Source organism: Ixodes scapularis, unplaced genomic scaffold (genome assembly GCF_016920785.2).
Source record: "Ixodes scapularis isolate PalLabHiFi unplaced genomic scaffold, ASM1692078v2 ptg000323l_1__unscaffolded, whole genome shotgun sequence".
Classification (NCBI taxonomy): domain Eukaryota; kingdom Metazoa; phylum Arthropoda; class Arachnida; order Ixodida; family Ixodidae; genus Ixodes; species Ixodes scapularis.
This window is the reverse complement of record NW_024609965.1, coordinates 1,684,272-1,701,886: the sequence shown is the minus strand read 5'-3', so window position 1 is coordinate 1,701,886 and position 17,615 is coordinate 1,684,272. Positions and strand designations below refer to the sequence as shown.

Below are 17,615 nucleotides of genomic sequence, written 5' to 3'. Positions count from 1 at the left end.
AGCAGTGAAGGCTTCGAAAATTTCACTGTAATCACATTCGCGTCAAAGCGAACGTGAGTTTCATAATCTGGAGAAAGCACCCTCGCGCTGGACCGCTACACCGTGTGGAATATATTTCTGCAAAACATAATCGGTGCAAATTACAATGCGTTTAGGGCACCGTGACTAGAATTGCAGCGATCGCGCTGATTAATAAAAACACATTTTTTTATATCTAGCTGTAAGGAGTAAGTAATTTTGATCTCAATATACAGCTCAAAACGAAGGTGAGTAAAAGGAGCTGGTGGATCCACCTCAAAATACACCGCGTCGTCATTAACATTACCGTTCTTCGATTGCTTTCTCCATGATCAAAAGGATTGTCTGCTATTTTCTGCCATCGCTGCTGCGTTTTCTTTTTGCCGTCGCCCAAGACGAAGCCAATCCGCGTAGTATCCAGGTGATTATCCTGGCCGTTCCAAAATCGAGTCGCGGATCGTTTACTCGCGATGTCACGTGGTACTACCCGCTGACGTAGGAGGCAGATTACTCGGGTAAGATTTGGAACATAGCCAAAAGGTTTGCAAGACGGGCGCTGTCGTTTGGGTTCATACCATGGCAAAAAAAAAAGCTGAGTCATTTTTTCTATGGTTGACGCCGTCTCTGCTCCCACCTGTCTCGCCTACCTCGACTAGTCGTTTTGCCAAAGTGATCAGTGTTTGCTGTTGACCCAGGTGCTTGAGCGAGACTTCCGGAAGTGAAGTCGTGTGTTTTTAGCAGCTGTCGCAGGTGTTAGTGATAGGAAGTGATGCGAGGTTTTGGCTTTCATAGCAGTTTGGTATTTTCGTTTTCCTGGGGTGTTCTCTTTGCTTTCTTAGTGTGCTTTTCTTTATTTTTGCTTGCACGTGAAAATCTCGATTTTTTGGAGATGTGCTGTGTAATGTTCTGCCAGATTAGTGATCGCAACAACGATCAGCAGGTGTCGTCCAAGCACGCCAAAGGCTTGGGAGGCTCAGGCAATGCGCCATCATCATTGCTGCGAGCCGTCCTCCGCGGTGTATCTTCATATGGCAGAAGACCCAGTTGCTAGCAGCGGCCAAGAAGCTGACGCATTCATTCAGGGTCCAGTTTGTGCGCAGTTTACACAGAAGACAGAAGCTCCAAAAGGCTGTGGTACGCACACAAGATGCACCGAAAGTCGAGACGCTGCGTACGTCGTTCAACTCTACAGCCAGGTCCATCCAAGAGCGAATACAAAAGCGAGGGGCGGGGCATACTTCTCCTCCGCCCCGGGTGAAAGAGCGGGTTTCAAATGTGGAGAGTTTGACTTCAACTAAATTGCTTCCCGTGGCGTAAATATTGCTAAAAAATTAATTTTTCTTTGCGGAAAGTTTGTTTTGTGTCATGCTTCTCGAAATTCAGCTGTCCAAAAAAAAAAACTTTTTTGTCTTTGCAGTTACCCTTTAAGCTAAAATATTTCCACTCACAGTGAAAAGTATGTTTTGTTTGATTGCAACGGTCCATATTTTATTAAAGGTGTCCAAGTCAAAAACATAAAAATCGACTGCAGCAGACCCCAATGCATCAAAGGGAAATAGGCAGCAGTAAATCTTTTTTTGGCTTATTGTTTCCAGTCTATACTTACTCTTATACTAACATGCTCCTACACAAAATTGGGACATTATGTTGTTTTTCTCGACCGTTTGGAGTTGCAGGCTTTTTGCATTGTGTGGCCGTCTTCACAAAAAAAAATGGCTTCCCACAACCCTTTTGCATGACACAGTATGATTTGCAAATAATTATGATAGGTAATTTCCCAACTTTTGACAAGCAATTTTTGCTTGCGATATTTTGCCATCAGAGAAATGGCATACTATCAAGATTCACACGCTTACCAGCAGCCTCCGTGCTTCCCTCCACCCCGTAGTTCGGAAGTGCCATATTTTGCGTAATGAATGTTACAACATTGTGAAATGCAACAGATTTTGAAGAATCTGGTATTTCTTGTGGGTTATTGCAGAGAAGGCGTCGTGGTAATCGAGCTTTCAGTTGCACGTCAAAAGATCCCCAGGTGGTCCAAAGTAATCCCCAGTCCTCCGGTGGGGCGCGCCAGATGCCCGTCGTTGGTTTGGCACATAAAACCCCCAAATTTGACTTTATATTTCTTGCGGGACGCGGGACACGAGCCCTCAATGCGGCACAGTCCCGGGAGTCACGGGACAGGTGGTCACCCTACTCGAGGCGGTTCAATAAACATACTTGGAACCTTTTTTTTAAGGTGGCAACAATACGATCAGGGGTGTGACATCTGCGTCAATTGTGCCATTTTGATACAAACCCAATTTACTGCGCCTAGTTGTGCCAAAAACGCGAAATTGGTCGAAATTGCGCCACACTGCGCCAAAAGTAATTTAAAAACTAAAAAAAAGTTAGTGGCGGCGCTAGATTTAGCGGGAAACGAGAGCTTGGTTGGCAACACTCAATCTCGTCGTAGTAAAGTACACGGCACGTGTACAGGGTGGCGCAAGCAACCGCCGGATTCAAAGCTTTCAGCTGTAGTACCCTTCTATACCTATGATACGTGCTATTTTCTCCCCTCTTCCTACTACTTTACGCTGTCATTTGTGACTGCATGCTACCGGTGCGCTGTCACGCTGTCTTGCTGTCTGGCCGCGAGAGGTACGCTGCACAGGCTATCAAGATGAGCTAACAAAAATATTCCTTTCGTTTTGAGAGTAAACCTTTTCCTAAAAGTGTCATTGAGCACCTCCATTGTGTAATTGTTCGTTCGAGTCCGTAATCTTCTCGTCAAAATGAATGGCGCCGTTGCTGCGAGTACTTTCGGTTATCACTAGGGTGACCAGACGTCCCGTTTTGCCTGGGACAATCCCGTTTTTGAGGCCCGTTTCTGCCGTCCCGTTTTTTTGTCCCAATAAAGAACCATGTCCCGTTTACGCAGGAGCGCATAGTTTCGAAATTGGCACCAAGCGAATTGAAGCAAAATGAAACTATGCTTACTCGTTACAAGCATATTTTACAAAAATTAGCCGTGGGTGATTTAAAATATTCACGCACAGAGTAATATATAAAACTGTTCTTGCCCACAAACCATATTTCTCTCGCGAAGATGCATGTGTAGAAATATGTTTTTCAGTTACTGGATATAGCACTCATGTGCGGTTGAACTTCTCATATAAGTGCGCTGACTTTTACAACGGAGTCTTGCAGGATAAAGTCCTGCTTAGGAAACTTCAGCCGATGGTAAAATAAGCCCACACCAACTAAGGACCCGAAGCAGGACCTTCCAAATGAGTGCATGCAACGGAACTTTGAATGTGACTGTTCCCTAAGCCGGACTTAGTGCAGTATGGTACCGTTTTGAAATAAGAGCAGTTATTCTATTAAGGGGAGACGCGGGTCCTAAAATAGTCAAAAAACGCAAAATTTCACGTTTTTCAAAATTCACATATTTCGATTAATTGTAGTCTAAGGTACCTGCCTGCAAAGTTTCACTGTCGAATTCAATGTCTAAGCATGCGAAAAATTACGTTTACGATGTCCCCGCATAGCCCTAACACAGCGAGTTTAATGAAAACAAGTGGAACTTCGTGCCCCGCGCGTTTCGCGATCGCTCGTCGGGTCGCAGCCATCTTGGTCTTGTTGAAAAGCCGCTTATTTTCCCCACGTCCCCATGCCATTCGTTATCGCGACAACATCGGGGAACGTCCGCATTCCGCGGGTTTCGAAGGCACCAATTGCGATCGCTCATTGGCCGGCTAGCAAGGTGCCCGTACGTCAGAGCACGCGCGGCGCCTAGCGCCCCTGCTATTGGCCTAAACGCGCCCCTCCGCTCTTTTTCTCCTTTCCTCCTTTCCGTTCCCGCGCTGGCGAGGGGTGCGTCGTCTGCTCCTGGGCCCGTCTCCTTAGGCTTGTCTGCTTTGTTTCCTCCGTGGTCGAGCGCAGGTTTTGGTTCCCGTTTGCGTGCTTGCGTTGAACATTGTTGGTTCGTTTTCCTACAAAGTCGCGCGTGTTTTGTTTTGTTTCGCTTCGAGTTCTCGAGATGCCGGACGACGCTCGGTTGAAATTGAGCACGCGGCAAGCGTTCGGAAGGAAGAGGAAGCGACCGTGGGACAAGAAGCCGAAGCTGTCTGCTGCAAGTGCGCCACCGCGATCGGCACCGCCGGATGCCTTGGATCTTCCGGAAACATCAGCCGGAGACATCGTGACTCCATCCAGCAGCGGCAGTTTGTCGAGCTTTGCGAGCGCGGATCGTGTCGACACCGCATATTACTCCACGGCAGAGCAGGCGCAACGAGTCGCACGATCGGACGAATGCAAGCGTGCGCTATCGGAAAAGTCGGCGACCCAGCGCAAATTCGACCTTCTCGGCGTCACCACAGGAGGCCAGACGCGCGACGCTGGGACACAGTTCATTGTAGTGGACGTGAAAGCTTTCAACGACCTCTTCGCGCAGGCGAAGTGCGGAAGCTGCGGTGCGGGAACCCTGACACTTAGCAAGGCCACGGACAAGGAGTATGGCTTGGCAGTCAAGCTTCTGCTCGTCTGTGCCACATGCGAGTTCGAGAAGACGCAGTTTTCTTCACCAAGAGTTGCCGGAACGGCGAAGATCACTCCTTTCGAAGTGAACATGAGGGCAACAAAGGGAATTCAGTCAATTGGGAAAGGAGTCACTGCCCTCGCAGACTTCTGTGCGTCCATGAACTGGTCCCACCACGGCCTGCATCACAAGACCTTCCAGGGACACCTGAAGACCCATGTGCAAGCCTGCGAAAAGTCAGCAAGCGCAAGTGAAGCTGCCAGCACAGAAGTTGTCAAGAGACTGTATGCAGACTTCTTGAACCCTGTCGGCAACATCGACGTGATCTTTGACGGATCTTGGATGACGAGAGGACGCAGCTCCCACATTGGTGTGGGCTGCATTGTCGAGCTGTATTCCGGCCTAGTTCTTGACCATGTGGTGTACTCCAACTTTTGCCTAGGGTGTGCCCTGGGACCGGAGCCGGAGGAAGAGAGGTACGGCGACTGGTATGCAGCCCACGAGTGCCAGAGGAACATAGATTGCAATTCAGGTCGGATGGAAGTGGAGGCTGCATTGACCATGTTTCAAAGATCCCTGGCCAAGCACGGACTGAGGTACACCATAGTTCTCTCGGATGGAGATAGCCAAACCTTTCATGCGTTGACCGAGGCAAAAGTCTACGGCTTCGTCGAGGTCGAGAAAAAGGACTGCGTCAATCATGTGCACAAGCGGATGGGGGCTGCGTTGCGCAACCTCCTTGAGAAAAAGAAGGCCCAGGGTGAAACACTCGGCGGAAAGGGCAGACTGACGCAGGACCGAATCAAGAAGAATCAAAACTACTACAGCTATGCCCTTAGGAGCAACAGTAACAATGTGCCAGGGATGAAGAGGGCAGTGGAAGCCACCCTCTTGCACATGACGTCTACGGACAGTGCCCCAGACCACAGGAAGTGCCCCAACGGAGCTGAATCGTGGTGCAAATTCAACAGAGCCCTGGCAAATGGCGAGTGTCCACCTGCGCACAAGAACCCTCTTCCAGATTGTGTGCGGGCCGCCCTCGAGCCAGTGTTTGCAAGGCTCAGTGATGAAAACCTGCTGGCACGGTGCAGCGAAGGCAAGACACAAAATGCCAGCGAGAGCCTGCATTCGGTCATCTGGACGCAAACCTCGAAGAACGCCAATGCCTCCCTGGACAGCGTCAAGAGGGCTGCTGCCGAAGCTGTTGCCGTCTACAATCAGGGCAGGCGGGCAATGAGCGAGTCCGTTGCTGCGAGCCTGGGCTATGCTGCCGGTGACTGCCTTGTACGCCGCAGCATGGAGAAGGACAATCTGCATTTGCGTAAGGCCAACGCTACCCACCAGAGCAGCAGCAATGCAAAGCAGAGGTTCTCCAGGCAACACCAAACCGGAACAGCTGGGGACTACAGTCCTGGACAGCTGTGAGGGGGCTCCACTTTCAAGTGCTACACGAACAAAGGCCCTTTTCAGGGCCAAACAAAATCTGCTTTCGGAACGTGCAACCCTCGGTGCCTCCTCCCGTTGTCCCTTATAGAGTCTACTCATTCTTTTATAACTTTATTTTACATTGCAGACATTATTTATCAGTTTTATATTATTTTTTAAAGGTTCTTGTGAACGGATTGCAGAATTTTTCATCTGAATTTGTTCAGATAGAACTATGCTCCATATTGCTGAACATTATTGCATGGGATCCCTTACTCAATTTTATGCAATGAGTGTCAAAACTGCAACTGCAATTTTTTCAGCCTCGCATTTTTCGTCTGCATGCCTAGCCTTACGGTTGTTTTCATGACATTATTCTTCAAGGATTTCTATAAACTTTATACCGTTGAATTCAGAAAGAAGTGAACTGCAGGGTGATGGTATTTTTGTATGACAGTATGGGCCCAAAATTTTATTATTAGTGATAGTGTGACCTCGTTAGGCTTTGTAAATAGTGTAGTTGACCTAATTAGAGTATTTTTATACAATGATCTATCTTTACGAAAATATAAATAGCATCATCTTGCACGGCAGGTCTTTAGCTACAAATCCATATCACTTATGCAAAAAAATTCGTATTAGAAAGTTCCTTAATGAGTCGTAAAAAATGACCTAATTAGGCTTCATTATTTTCTTCGTAACTCAAAAAGTAACTGAGATATTGCAGAACTAATTGAATATTTGAAAAGAGGAAGCCAAAACACATATACACACTGATTTTCATTATAATCCATTAATAAACAAAAAAAGTCGATTTTAGAACCAGTGTCTTGCCTTAAACCTTTTCTCCCAATCTCATTCTTTAGTAGCCCCCCCCCCCCCCCCCCCCTTCCCCCTGGTTGGGATGTCCCGTTTTCTACCTTGTGGAATATGGTCACCCTAGTTATCACACACATGCTTCCAGTGCGTGAGCAATCGAATGAACCGGTCACACTCGTATTTGGCGTGCATGTGCTGCTCATAATTTTCCTATCATTTCACTATTTACCTTGTGACTCACTTTTGTGGGGAGTTTTTTTTTTTTCTCGACCTGCACGGTGCTTTCTACGAGCATCCGATCGATGTCTGGCTGTAGTAAAACGTGCTTCCCTGTTCATGCTCTCGAATCACCGCTTTAAAAGGTTCTGCACTACAATTGCGCTTTGGCACCAGCTCGTATAAGCTTGAGGTACCTGGTGCCCACCTAACTTTGCAGCAAGCCTGTGTTTCTTGTCCTCATCTGTGCGCATTAGACTCGCGTGTGTTTTTTTTTTTTTTTTGGTACGTAATGGCACTGACAACTTATTGGAACCAGGGTGGGAAAAAATACCGACATAACATTTTTCGGCTCCAAAAATTGCTCCAAAACTTGTTTCACCTTTCTCTCCCCTATACAATCACACACTGCCTGAAAGCGATGTTTGCATAGAACAGAAAAATAGACAAGATGCATTCACATGATGGAATCAAGGGAAATAGCTACAAAACCTTCCTATCAGCTACAAGTTGCTAAATTAGCTCTTGCTATAAAATCTGGCTTCAAACCTTGCTCCTTTAGCATATTCTGGCTAGTACCTAGTGAATAACTCGCTGGTGGTATCTTGGCGCTCAAAAGTGTGGCTCCAAGTGAACCCAGTCTGCCTCAAATTAATGCATGTATAACTTAAAGAACCGAGAGCCCGGATCAGCTGCGTACACTCTCTTGTGCTTGCTTAGGTTCTCTGGCATAATGCTGGCATGCTGCGACTTGGCGACGCCAAGAAGCCAATATACGAAGATGCCATACTCCATCAACCATGCAAGGTCGTTGTCCCACCTCTTGGGTGATGGTGCGGTGTGATCTGTGCGCTCGTCAAACAAATCAACCACCTCCCTTCTATCACCTGACCCTACTCCCTGCACCTGGGTATAGACGGGAACGAGACTGCAGGACCAAAGATAAATATATGACTGGTTCAACTAGCACATAGCTAACACCGCACTGTACGCTGATGGGGAGAATGGAGGGGTGTTGCAAAGACGCGAGGAACGCGCGAGCCTCCATGAGCAACAAAAAAAAAAACAAAAATAACCTCAGTATTTCGTAGCTTTATTTTCTTTTTGTGCTAGTTTGCGAGTAAGAGAGTAATAGAGGGAAGGGGGCAAAGTGCATGGCGTATTGCGTCCGTCTCCTTCCTTTCCCCCCTTGCGTAGTAAGGGGCAGAGCCGTATATAGGAAGAGTTAGGCCAGTCTATGATCTTGCTGCAGCAACGCCCCCCTACCAATGAGCCAATCAGCCCGCGGTGCAGAGCGAGAGGCGTATGTGCATGAACTCACGGCTGCTCCCAGCTGAGCAGGAAGAGCTGCCGTTTCCATTCGTTCGCCCAGCAGAATGCATGGGACCGACATCCACTATCGGTTCTTTCTTTTTATTTGGCAGGCTCTGGCAATGAAATGATATAATATAATTCCTCGGTGGCTTAAAAAGCTAATGAACTAAGTTGTCTACGTTTGAACACAAACTTTTATTGGGGCAAAAAAAAAAGATATGCTTGTAGCAGACAACGCGTACCTTCAACAGTGCTCAGCGCCTACAGCGTGTTGCACCAAAATGGCGGTGGTCTCCTCTTAGCTCCCTTCTTCCTCTCTCACTCCTTCGCCGCTCTCCTCCCTTTCCTTCGCTTTTCTCCTCTCCAGCACCTTCATCGCCCCACCCACTGGCCAGACTCTCCCAATATACGGCTCTGGCGAGGGGGATGCGTGAGCGGCGCCTAAAGATGCGTGCGAGCGGCAGCCACCGCGGTCAGGCCGCCGGAAAACTTTCTGAAACAAGAAGCGGTGCGGCTCTACGGCGACGCTGGCTCGGTGGCTCGACAGCTGCATGCCATCGGTAAAGTCGCAAAATTTGGTCACGAATGTCTGTCACTTTCTTTGATCACAAATATAGGTCGACCCTTAATTTTTGACAACATATCCGCGAAAAAAAAAAAGGTAGACCTCAGGTATTTATTCGAATATAAGTCAACCTTTTTTTTTTTGGAAATGTAGCCAAAAATTAAGGGTCGACCTCGAATCGTGATTAAAGAATTTCAACCTACATTTGCGACCAAATTTTGTGACCCTACTGGGGGCATTAAGCTATCGAGTCACCGAGCCGCCGTCGCTGTAGAGCTGCACCACCACTTCTTGTTTCAAAAGGCTTTTGGTGCACGAAAACAACTGAAACAGCAGCAGCTGACGGCCCGCCCGCGGGGCTCTCGCGCACATCTCTTGGGCATTGGGTTTCGTCATGGTACCTGTAGCATTCCCCTTGCTTGGCAAGGGGGCAGGGGAGGGGGGGAATGTGATGCGCCATGCTCTTTGCCCTCCAACCCTCACAAACGTGCACAAAAAAAAAGACACACCAAAAAACGGAGGTTACTTTTGTTTGTTGTTTGCGGCGGCCCGCGTGTTGCTCATGGCGGCTCGCGGCGTTGCCAGCGTTACTTGTGTCTTTGTATTTGGTCTTTCGTCACTTTGCCAGTCTCCACCTTCTTTCATTTCTTCTTGTCGGCATTTTACAACAGTGTCAGTGAGGTATAGTTGCGACTTTGCAAGGATGTCTGCCAGGGTGACGAAGCTTCGGACGACGATGACACGTCCAAAACTTCTGACGATGATCAAGTTTTTGGCATCGCCCTGTGATTAAGCTGAGAGCTGTAATTAAAGGTTTGTTTGTTTCTTTTGTCCAAACTTTCCCCTGTTCCTAAAAAACAAAAAAGAAAAAAAAATCGTTCAGCCTTTTTACTCTCGTGAAGAAGAAAGACCAGCGGAGCTGTACTCGATACACTCTGTGCTTCTTCTTTGTCGTCGTCTGTTTTTCGCGCTGTTTCCTACGATGAATTCCCACCAACGCGCCCAACTATCCATTCTTCTATTATAGCTGCAAAGGTTGGCGCCATCTACGAGCGACGGTGGCAACCATACTGGTTGTGTGCTTGCCGCCGTCGCTGTCCAGAGGCGTTTTTGTTGACAAGTGTTTTGTACCGGAAACATTCCTTGGGAACCTTGCCCTTACCAGCTCCGCTGTAAAAAACAAAGTCAACCTATATTCCAATTTTTTCCTTTCTGGGGGGGGGGGGGGGTTCAACATTGGGGGTCGGCCTACTTTTGAGTAAATAGAGTATATTTAAATAAATAGGGCAGCTAAGAAATTCATAGCTTACAAACATCCTAAGTGGAGAAATCAGTGTTCATGAACAGATTCTTAAAGGACACATGCAAAGGAAAGAAACATTTTTTTTAGACAGCTTAGATGGAAAAAGGATGTCATAAAACGATTTTACAACGAAGAAAAAAATTTTTTAGAGCTATATTTACGGCGCTATACGAATTTGTAGTTGGCGCTCGCGGGAGCCGCCGCTGGTCACGTGGTAGGCCCGCGCGCCGCCGCGCTGCGTCGCCGCCGCACGCTGAGCGTTGTGCGAACGCCGCTTCAACGCGTTTCTCCACGCCGCCGTCGCCGCCGCCGCACAAGTTCGTCTGCTTCGGGGCGCCGCCGCCGTCGTCTGACCGGCGCGCAGGTCTATCACGTCTGCTTGCGCTTTTTCGTGAGTTTCCTTTGGGCTCTAAAAGTTACTTATTCATCTTAGTTTTTTGTTTTACTTCAAACAAAGATGAATAAGTTACTGTTAGAGGCGATAGGAAGCTTCCGAAAGAACGCAAGCACCACGTGATAAATAAAGACCAGTCACGTGATAAATACAGACCACTTCTCCGCGGTGCCCGCGGGCGCCAACTACAAATTCGTTTTGCGCCATAAATATAGCTCTAAAAATTTTTTTTCTTCGTTGTAAAATCGTTTTATGGCGTCCTTTTTCCATCTAAGCCGTTTAAAAAAAATGTTTTTTTCCTTTGCATGTGTCCTTTAACTGAGAGGAAGCAAACAGAAAAGGTGAACTTCCTATGTCCCGATCACCGCGGGAGCGGATTCTTGCTATGGCGACAGTGTTTTTGGCAACACAAATCTCCAACCGAAGCTCGGCATGCTTTGAAACACACAGATCTTTTGCATCAAAACAAAAGTGGCAGTCTTTCCGTCAACGCTTGTTTCGGCACCGTGTCCATGCAAAGACATGTTGAAGCTAGCATGACCTAAGGGCACCAGAATGTCCAACTTTACTGGAGCTGGACTGAGGCAGGGGACACACGAGCAATGAAAATGGGCGCTGCGCAGCAGCAGCCATTGTAACCTGTGCTAACATCCCTACGTCATATTCTCGCGGTGTCATGTCACTCGGATCTGGTCGATGCAGATAAATTTGCGCGATGCGCCTGTGGTGCGCCTTGCAGCAAGTGGTGAGTGGTGCGCAGTGTCCACTTTCACTGCTTAAGTATGCCCTGCTCAACAGCGGCGGTCGCCTCCTACAACCTCAATTGCGACGAAGCCAACAGAATTACCATTGTTGCTAAAGGAGATAGCCCACACAGCTCATGTGAAAAGTGACACACATGAAAACAAGTCGCAGCAGCATTATTTGTTGTCTTGAGGATGCAGGTGAAGGCCAACATGCAGGAAGATAAGTTTGAACTACAAGAGTGGCAGCAAAAGCCACCGTGAATACCTGATCAGAATTGGAGTGGACATGCACGCGTTTTGATTCAAGTGCTGGAACAATGCTGTTGAGCTGTGCCTTGGTAACGGCATTAGGACCAATCTTTTACCACCTATGACATGAACACCTTGTCACTAGACAACTGGAACTCGATGCTGACATACCAGTTGGCAGAGCAAGGTTAGATAGGCATCGCGTAGCTCTCAAGGGACTAGCGCAATACGTGTTGACATTTCTAGTGCTGTCATGTCGGAATAAAATTAGCCTACTAAAAGAAACAGTGTATGTATCACATGGTGTGAAGGTAATTCGCGACTCCAGCAAAACGGACACCAGTAAGTGGGAAAATCGGGAACCAGCCGGACCAGGTCGCTTCCCGCCGTTCCACATCTCTGGTGTCTTTCGCGGACACGTTACGGTGGCTAGAAGGGGGAGGTGTCAGAATCGCCTAGCCCGCGCCGTGCAAGGAGGCGCGCTAGTATTTCATGACGATGAGAGGTGGCGCGCGCATCGACAATGAGGCGCCCGCGCGAGCCAGAGAAGGCACTGTGGCATTTTGACGAGAGATTCATAGTTCACAACTACACGCACGTCATTAACGGCGAGACGGTGGAAATTCCTCGTGGTCGCCCTTGCCCGACAGCCAATGCAATCCCAACTTTGTTTCCGAACATCCCCGCGTGCCTGTCGAAGAAACTGCTGTCAAAGAGGAAGTCGGTGACGTCCAACGGCGACATGCCACGAAAGCAAAAGAGGGACGACGTCATTCGTGAAGACAAGCGCATCGTTGCAGCCAACATCACACCAGTAACGCAGCCCAGCACCAAAGAAAAGTTGGAGAGCATGAAAGAAGAAGATTTTCCAAGCAAATACCGGGCTAAGCACGCGATCCCAAAAGCACCGAACGTCGTAGCGTTTTCAGTGTGTGCACCAAATGGTGAAACTCTCTGCTTTCAGAAGCTGCTTTTGTGCTGTACTAGCGAGACAAGTATCCACTGCACCGCATACGTACAGGGATCAGTGGTGACAACTGTGGATGTCGACAGCGCTGATGCTGTGAAGGACCTGCTTTCGCAGATAAATACCCTTGTTCCTTGTGAGGGGTTCGAGATGGTGACGAGCATTGACATGATGCAAACAAAAACAGCACAAGATATATGCTGGCAAGCTTCACAGTGTGAAATGTGGTGGAGTTTCGCAAAATGAAAAGCGATGCCTGCAATGCAAATATCTATGCAGGTTCCTGTTGAACCAGGCTTCTTACAAGAGCACAAGAGCAAAACTGACCCGTGTTGAGGCATCACGAAAGGTAATTAGAAAAAATGCGCAACTTCGACGACAGAAGCACAACATTGCAAACCTGAAGAAAGACATTGAAAAGATAAAGACAAAGAATGAGTCCACCAGTACCGCTAGTTTTGAGCGGAAGATAGAAGGACTGTCCGAAAAGCAGCAGCTGCGAAAAGCAGCAGCTGCAAAAAGCAGCAGCTGCAAAGCTTCAACGAGGAAGGGGACCAACGGTATGAAGTTTGATCAAGAATGGATACTTGAGTGCATTGTCATGCACATGAAGAGCCCTCGACTGTACGAGCATATTCGAACATACAAGCTCGTGGTAGTCCCAAGCCCTCCGTGCCTACAGACATACGTCAAAACCTACAAAAGCAGCTTTGGCTTCATTGAGAAGGTGTCTGCAGCAATAGCCAAGAAGTCAAAGGACATCAATCCATACCGGCGACACGGAGGGCTTCTTTCTTGTTGATGAAACGAAGCTTTCAGAAAGCCTGATGTTCAACAAAAAAGGACTCATCGATAGATTTGTTGACCTCGGCAGCTACAGCTCCGCGGGTCAGGAAGGTGTCACTTGCGACAAGGGCTTGTGGTACTGTTTCAGCCGTTCACAGGAAAATGGCAGCAGATCCTCGGCGTCTTTGGCGCACGAGGTAATGTGAAGGCAGATGTGCTGTCCAGAATCGTTGCGGATGCTGTGATTTCTGCGGAGAGGTCTGGACTTTTTGTTGATTTCATCACATGCGATGCCGCCTCCTGGAACAGGAGTATGTGGAAAATGTTTGGTGTCGCCGGGAAGCTCACGAAGACAGTCTGTAAAGTTCAACATCCAGTGGACCCGAGCCGGTATCTACACTTCATTTCAGACTTCCCGCACCAAATGTGTGCGAAACTCTATATCTTCAACAGGGCTTCAGACTCCAGATGGACGAGTGAGCGGCGAATTCGTAAAAGAAGCATGGAAGTGCGACAGTGCAAGTACTGTGCCTCTCAAAGCAATGCCGCACGCAACAATGGCTGTTTTTCAGCCGAATGGATGCGAGAAGATGCGAGTGAATCTTGCATTTAGATTCTTCAGTGACGAGGTACTGAGGGGCCTTTATGTATATAGACATGAAGTGGAGAGCCGTTATGGGCCTGGGAGCCCAGTGGCCACTTCATTGTTTGTCGCTATGCTGAGGGACCTCATCACTTCCATGACTTCAAAGGCACCGCCGAACTGGTTTGAGACCAGAGATGGAACAAGTCAAGCACATCAAGAGGTTTCAACAATACCTTGACAACTGGGAAGCCACTGATTGGAAAGCTGGGGTTTTTGAGCCAAGCTACAGCTGAAGGCTTTCGGGTGACTCTTGCAAGCACACTCTCGCTCCTGACATACGTGACAAAGACTTTGGGATTCAAGTATTTGATGACCGCACGTCTCAGTCAGGACTCCATCGAGAACCTGTTTGGCATCTTGAGACAGATGTCAGGCTGCAACGACCACCCCACGCCGACGCAGTTCTTGATTTCAGTGAACTGCCTGAGCTTTTACAGCTTAGCACGGTCACCCACAAGCGGCAACATTTTACAAGGACTCTTAAACAGCCTTCTTGATCCTCGCAGCAACTCTGACCCGGCAAAACTGCAAAACAAGCTGGCCGATCTCTTGGATGCGGACTACCTGAACGAGGCTCATGAGATGATAAAAGCATGTAGTGCATTGCCAGAGCACGGTGACACGGTTGCATTAAAAAGCGACTCTCGGATAACCTACTATGTTAGTGGCTATGCTGCCCGCAAAATGTTGAAGAAAACCAAGTGCGAAGAGTGTTCGAGGTTGCTTCTTCAGCCCAAGGATTCGCCCTCGCTCCCAGGGGAGTCGTGCCTGACAAAGTACATGGACAGGGGAGGCCTTCTTTACCCGTCCCAGGCACTCAAGGACCTAGTTGAAATAATGGAAGATGGAATCACATACTGTTTCACCTTCAATAAGTTGAGGGCGAACAGCGTAAGGTATCTCCCATCTCCTGCCTCTCCAAAAACAGACTGAACTTGGTTGGCTGCGCAGAGCACACTGTCGAAGTGACAAATCAAGTTATTCGTTTCTTTGTGCTTACTAGAATGCATTTCCTTGTTGCAGCTCAGAATGCGTCCAGACAAGGCAAGAGGGACAAGATGAAGTACCTCAAGCTGAGGCATACAATGTGATCTCCGTTTCTGGTTACCGTACAAACTACTTTCTGTACTTTTTTTTTTTTTAATATTGGTTGTTTTTTAAATAAGTGAGGATACAGGTTTGAATATTCAAATGAAGGTGTTCTTTCTATTTGCTAAAAAATGTCAGATATGGGCCCTTGTGGCCCATATTTTCGAGCATCGTGCAGAGAGACATATTCGTGACCAATTAATTTCGCGGATTCTGTGAACAACATAAGCAATTCGAGTGGGTTCAGGAAATCATCAGTGTCTTAATTGTCCTGGTGCCTCTGTCGCTCGTTATTTTAGTCACTGTTGATGTAACCAATGTTAATGCCTAAGCCAGCCTTTATAGTTAGGTAATTTGTGCGACAAGCGTTGCATCACACAGCATCCCTAAATAAGCTCAAGGACTACTTACGAAGCACGACGGTACGCAGGTTTTGGAGATCTCCAAAGGCTTCTTTCTTTCCCCCGGACCCACACCAGCTCAACCTGAGGGCAAGGTCATGCTGCACAAGGGCACAGAGGATCCGGCGTGTGGTGTCCTTTTCGTCGTTGCCCCCAATAAGGGCTAGGTGCTGGACCTGTACGAAACACAACCACCATGAGACCCAAATTCAGACAGATCTAATGAAAGGAAAAAAAAAAGCCATGTCAAGGTATAATCTCGTACATCGCCCAGGAGCTGGCAATTTATGATAGGTGACTGTACCAAATAGATAGTCAAAAATCCCAAAAAATAGGTTTCTTAGCCAACCTGTCAGATTTATTACCCAAACCATCCCCTTGGCTGTCTACTCTTTTCAAGGGTGGATAGAGGAACAAAAACAAAAAATTCACAGGAAAAAAAAAACAATAGGTAGAGCACAAAAACAAGTCATACACAGAGGTAGTTCGACATTGTACCACGAGTCAAATAAACGTCGGACATGTTGCATCATAGGAAAACCTTTTTCAACAGTATGTCTCAGCACATTTAGAGTGTCCACAGGCACTCCAACAGAACATTTTCAGAATTTTCGTTTTCCTTGCACACCACAAAAACGGGATATTCAGGGTGTCTAGTAAATTATTCTTTTGAAATTCCCCGACTTTTCCAGGCTTTCCCTGACAATTTCAGGTGAAATTCCCTGACCACTCTAGAGGTGGTTAAATATATAAGACCATTACAACACAAGGCATTGAGCACTGTGAGGATCATTTTGCACAGGCTTAATCCAACTTGCATATACCGAAATATTTGGGTTCGTCCAGTCCGGGTTAAACAAGCACTTTCTTGCTGCTGACATCGTCAGTGAAGAGGCCACTTCCGGAAACACGATGAAAACATGACGCTCAACCACACTAGTCAATAACCAAATGGCAACATGGCCGCCAGACGCACTTTCGGATACTTTCGGCTGAAGGCTTGGATTGGAGTCTGCGGCTTTCCCATTTGTTACCATATCTACTACAAGGAGGCTCTAACTGGATCTAGCCTAGTGTCGCGCCCTCAATCCAATCCATTGCTTCGACTGGATTTGTCGGTTCTGTTTGCATTGGGCAGCACACTGTACATCGGGGGAGCAGAGCTCACGCCTCACTCTAAGCAGAATTTATTGCCCATATTTCTGCCCCCAAGTCCTCAGGTCTTTGCTCAGGGCACTCGATGGCCTTTCCGGCTCATTTTGCCTGACTGGGCTCGCTTTTTGACAATTTCCCCGACAATGCCTTGATTTTTCTCGAAAATTAAAATTTCCCTGACAATTCCTGGTTTTCCCGGTCACTAGACACCCTGCATATTATGCTAAAGAGGCCTCAGGAGACTACACGATTTCTCATGATTTCTGTCTGGTATGATTGACCACTAAAATAAATGTGTATATAGTAAACATCACAGCACATTGATTATACCGGTAAAGTTGGCAATAAAGGTTTTCCAATCCAATCCAATGCATGGCCTGCTGTCTAATGTTCATAACTCCCACCCTTCTTTTGGCAACTTTTACAGCGGAGCTGTTAAGGGCTAGGTTCCTTAGGATTGTGTCCGGTATGTCGACACAAACCTGCCTAGACAGCTACCGCCATATATAAGCGACGGCGGCAAGCACACAACCAGTGTGGTTTCCGCCGTCACTCGTAGATGGCGCCAACCTGTCGAGCTATAATAGAAGAATGGATAGTTGGGCACGTTGGTGGGAATTCATCGTAGGAAACAGCGCGAAAAACAGACGACGACAAAGAAGAAGCACAGAGTGTATCGAGTACAGCTCCGCTGGTCTTTCTTCTTCACGAAACTGGAAAGGCTGAACGATTTTTTATCTTGGAATGGTACAGCTTCAAATATACTGCCTTCTCAAACGTAGTGTATGGCTTTATATATGTAATCTTATTTTTATTAAACATTATAAACCAGGGGTGGCCGTTGTGGACACGAGTGAAGAGCCATAAAAAAATAACCATTTCAAGAGTCGCAGCAAAAAGGTAAACAGGAGGCATTATACTTGTTTAATTCCTTTCACCTCACTTATAGCCACAGCGAATTCCAGTCATAAAGCAGCTGTTCATCACATTTCTTTGTTACGTG

General features: G+C 47.4%; 1 protein-coding gene across 1 annotated transcript in view; it reads right to left on the bottom strand.

Moving 5' to 3' along the window:
- LOC115308574 overlaps positions 1-17,615 on the bottom strand; it is a gene marked incomplete at its 5' end in the record, with an annotated part of 39,105 nt that overhangs the window by 16,173 nt on the left and 5,317 nt on the right. The window contains one exon of the mRNA XM_040212713.3: positions 15,468-15,633. Within this exon, the coding sequence (XP_040068647.3) occupies positions 15,468-15,633 (166 nt within the window). The remainder of the gene's footprint in view (positions 1-15,467; positions 15,634-17,615) is intronic.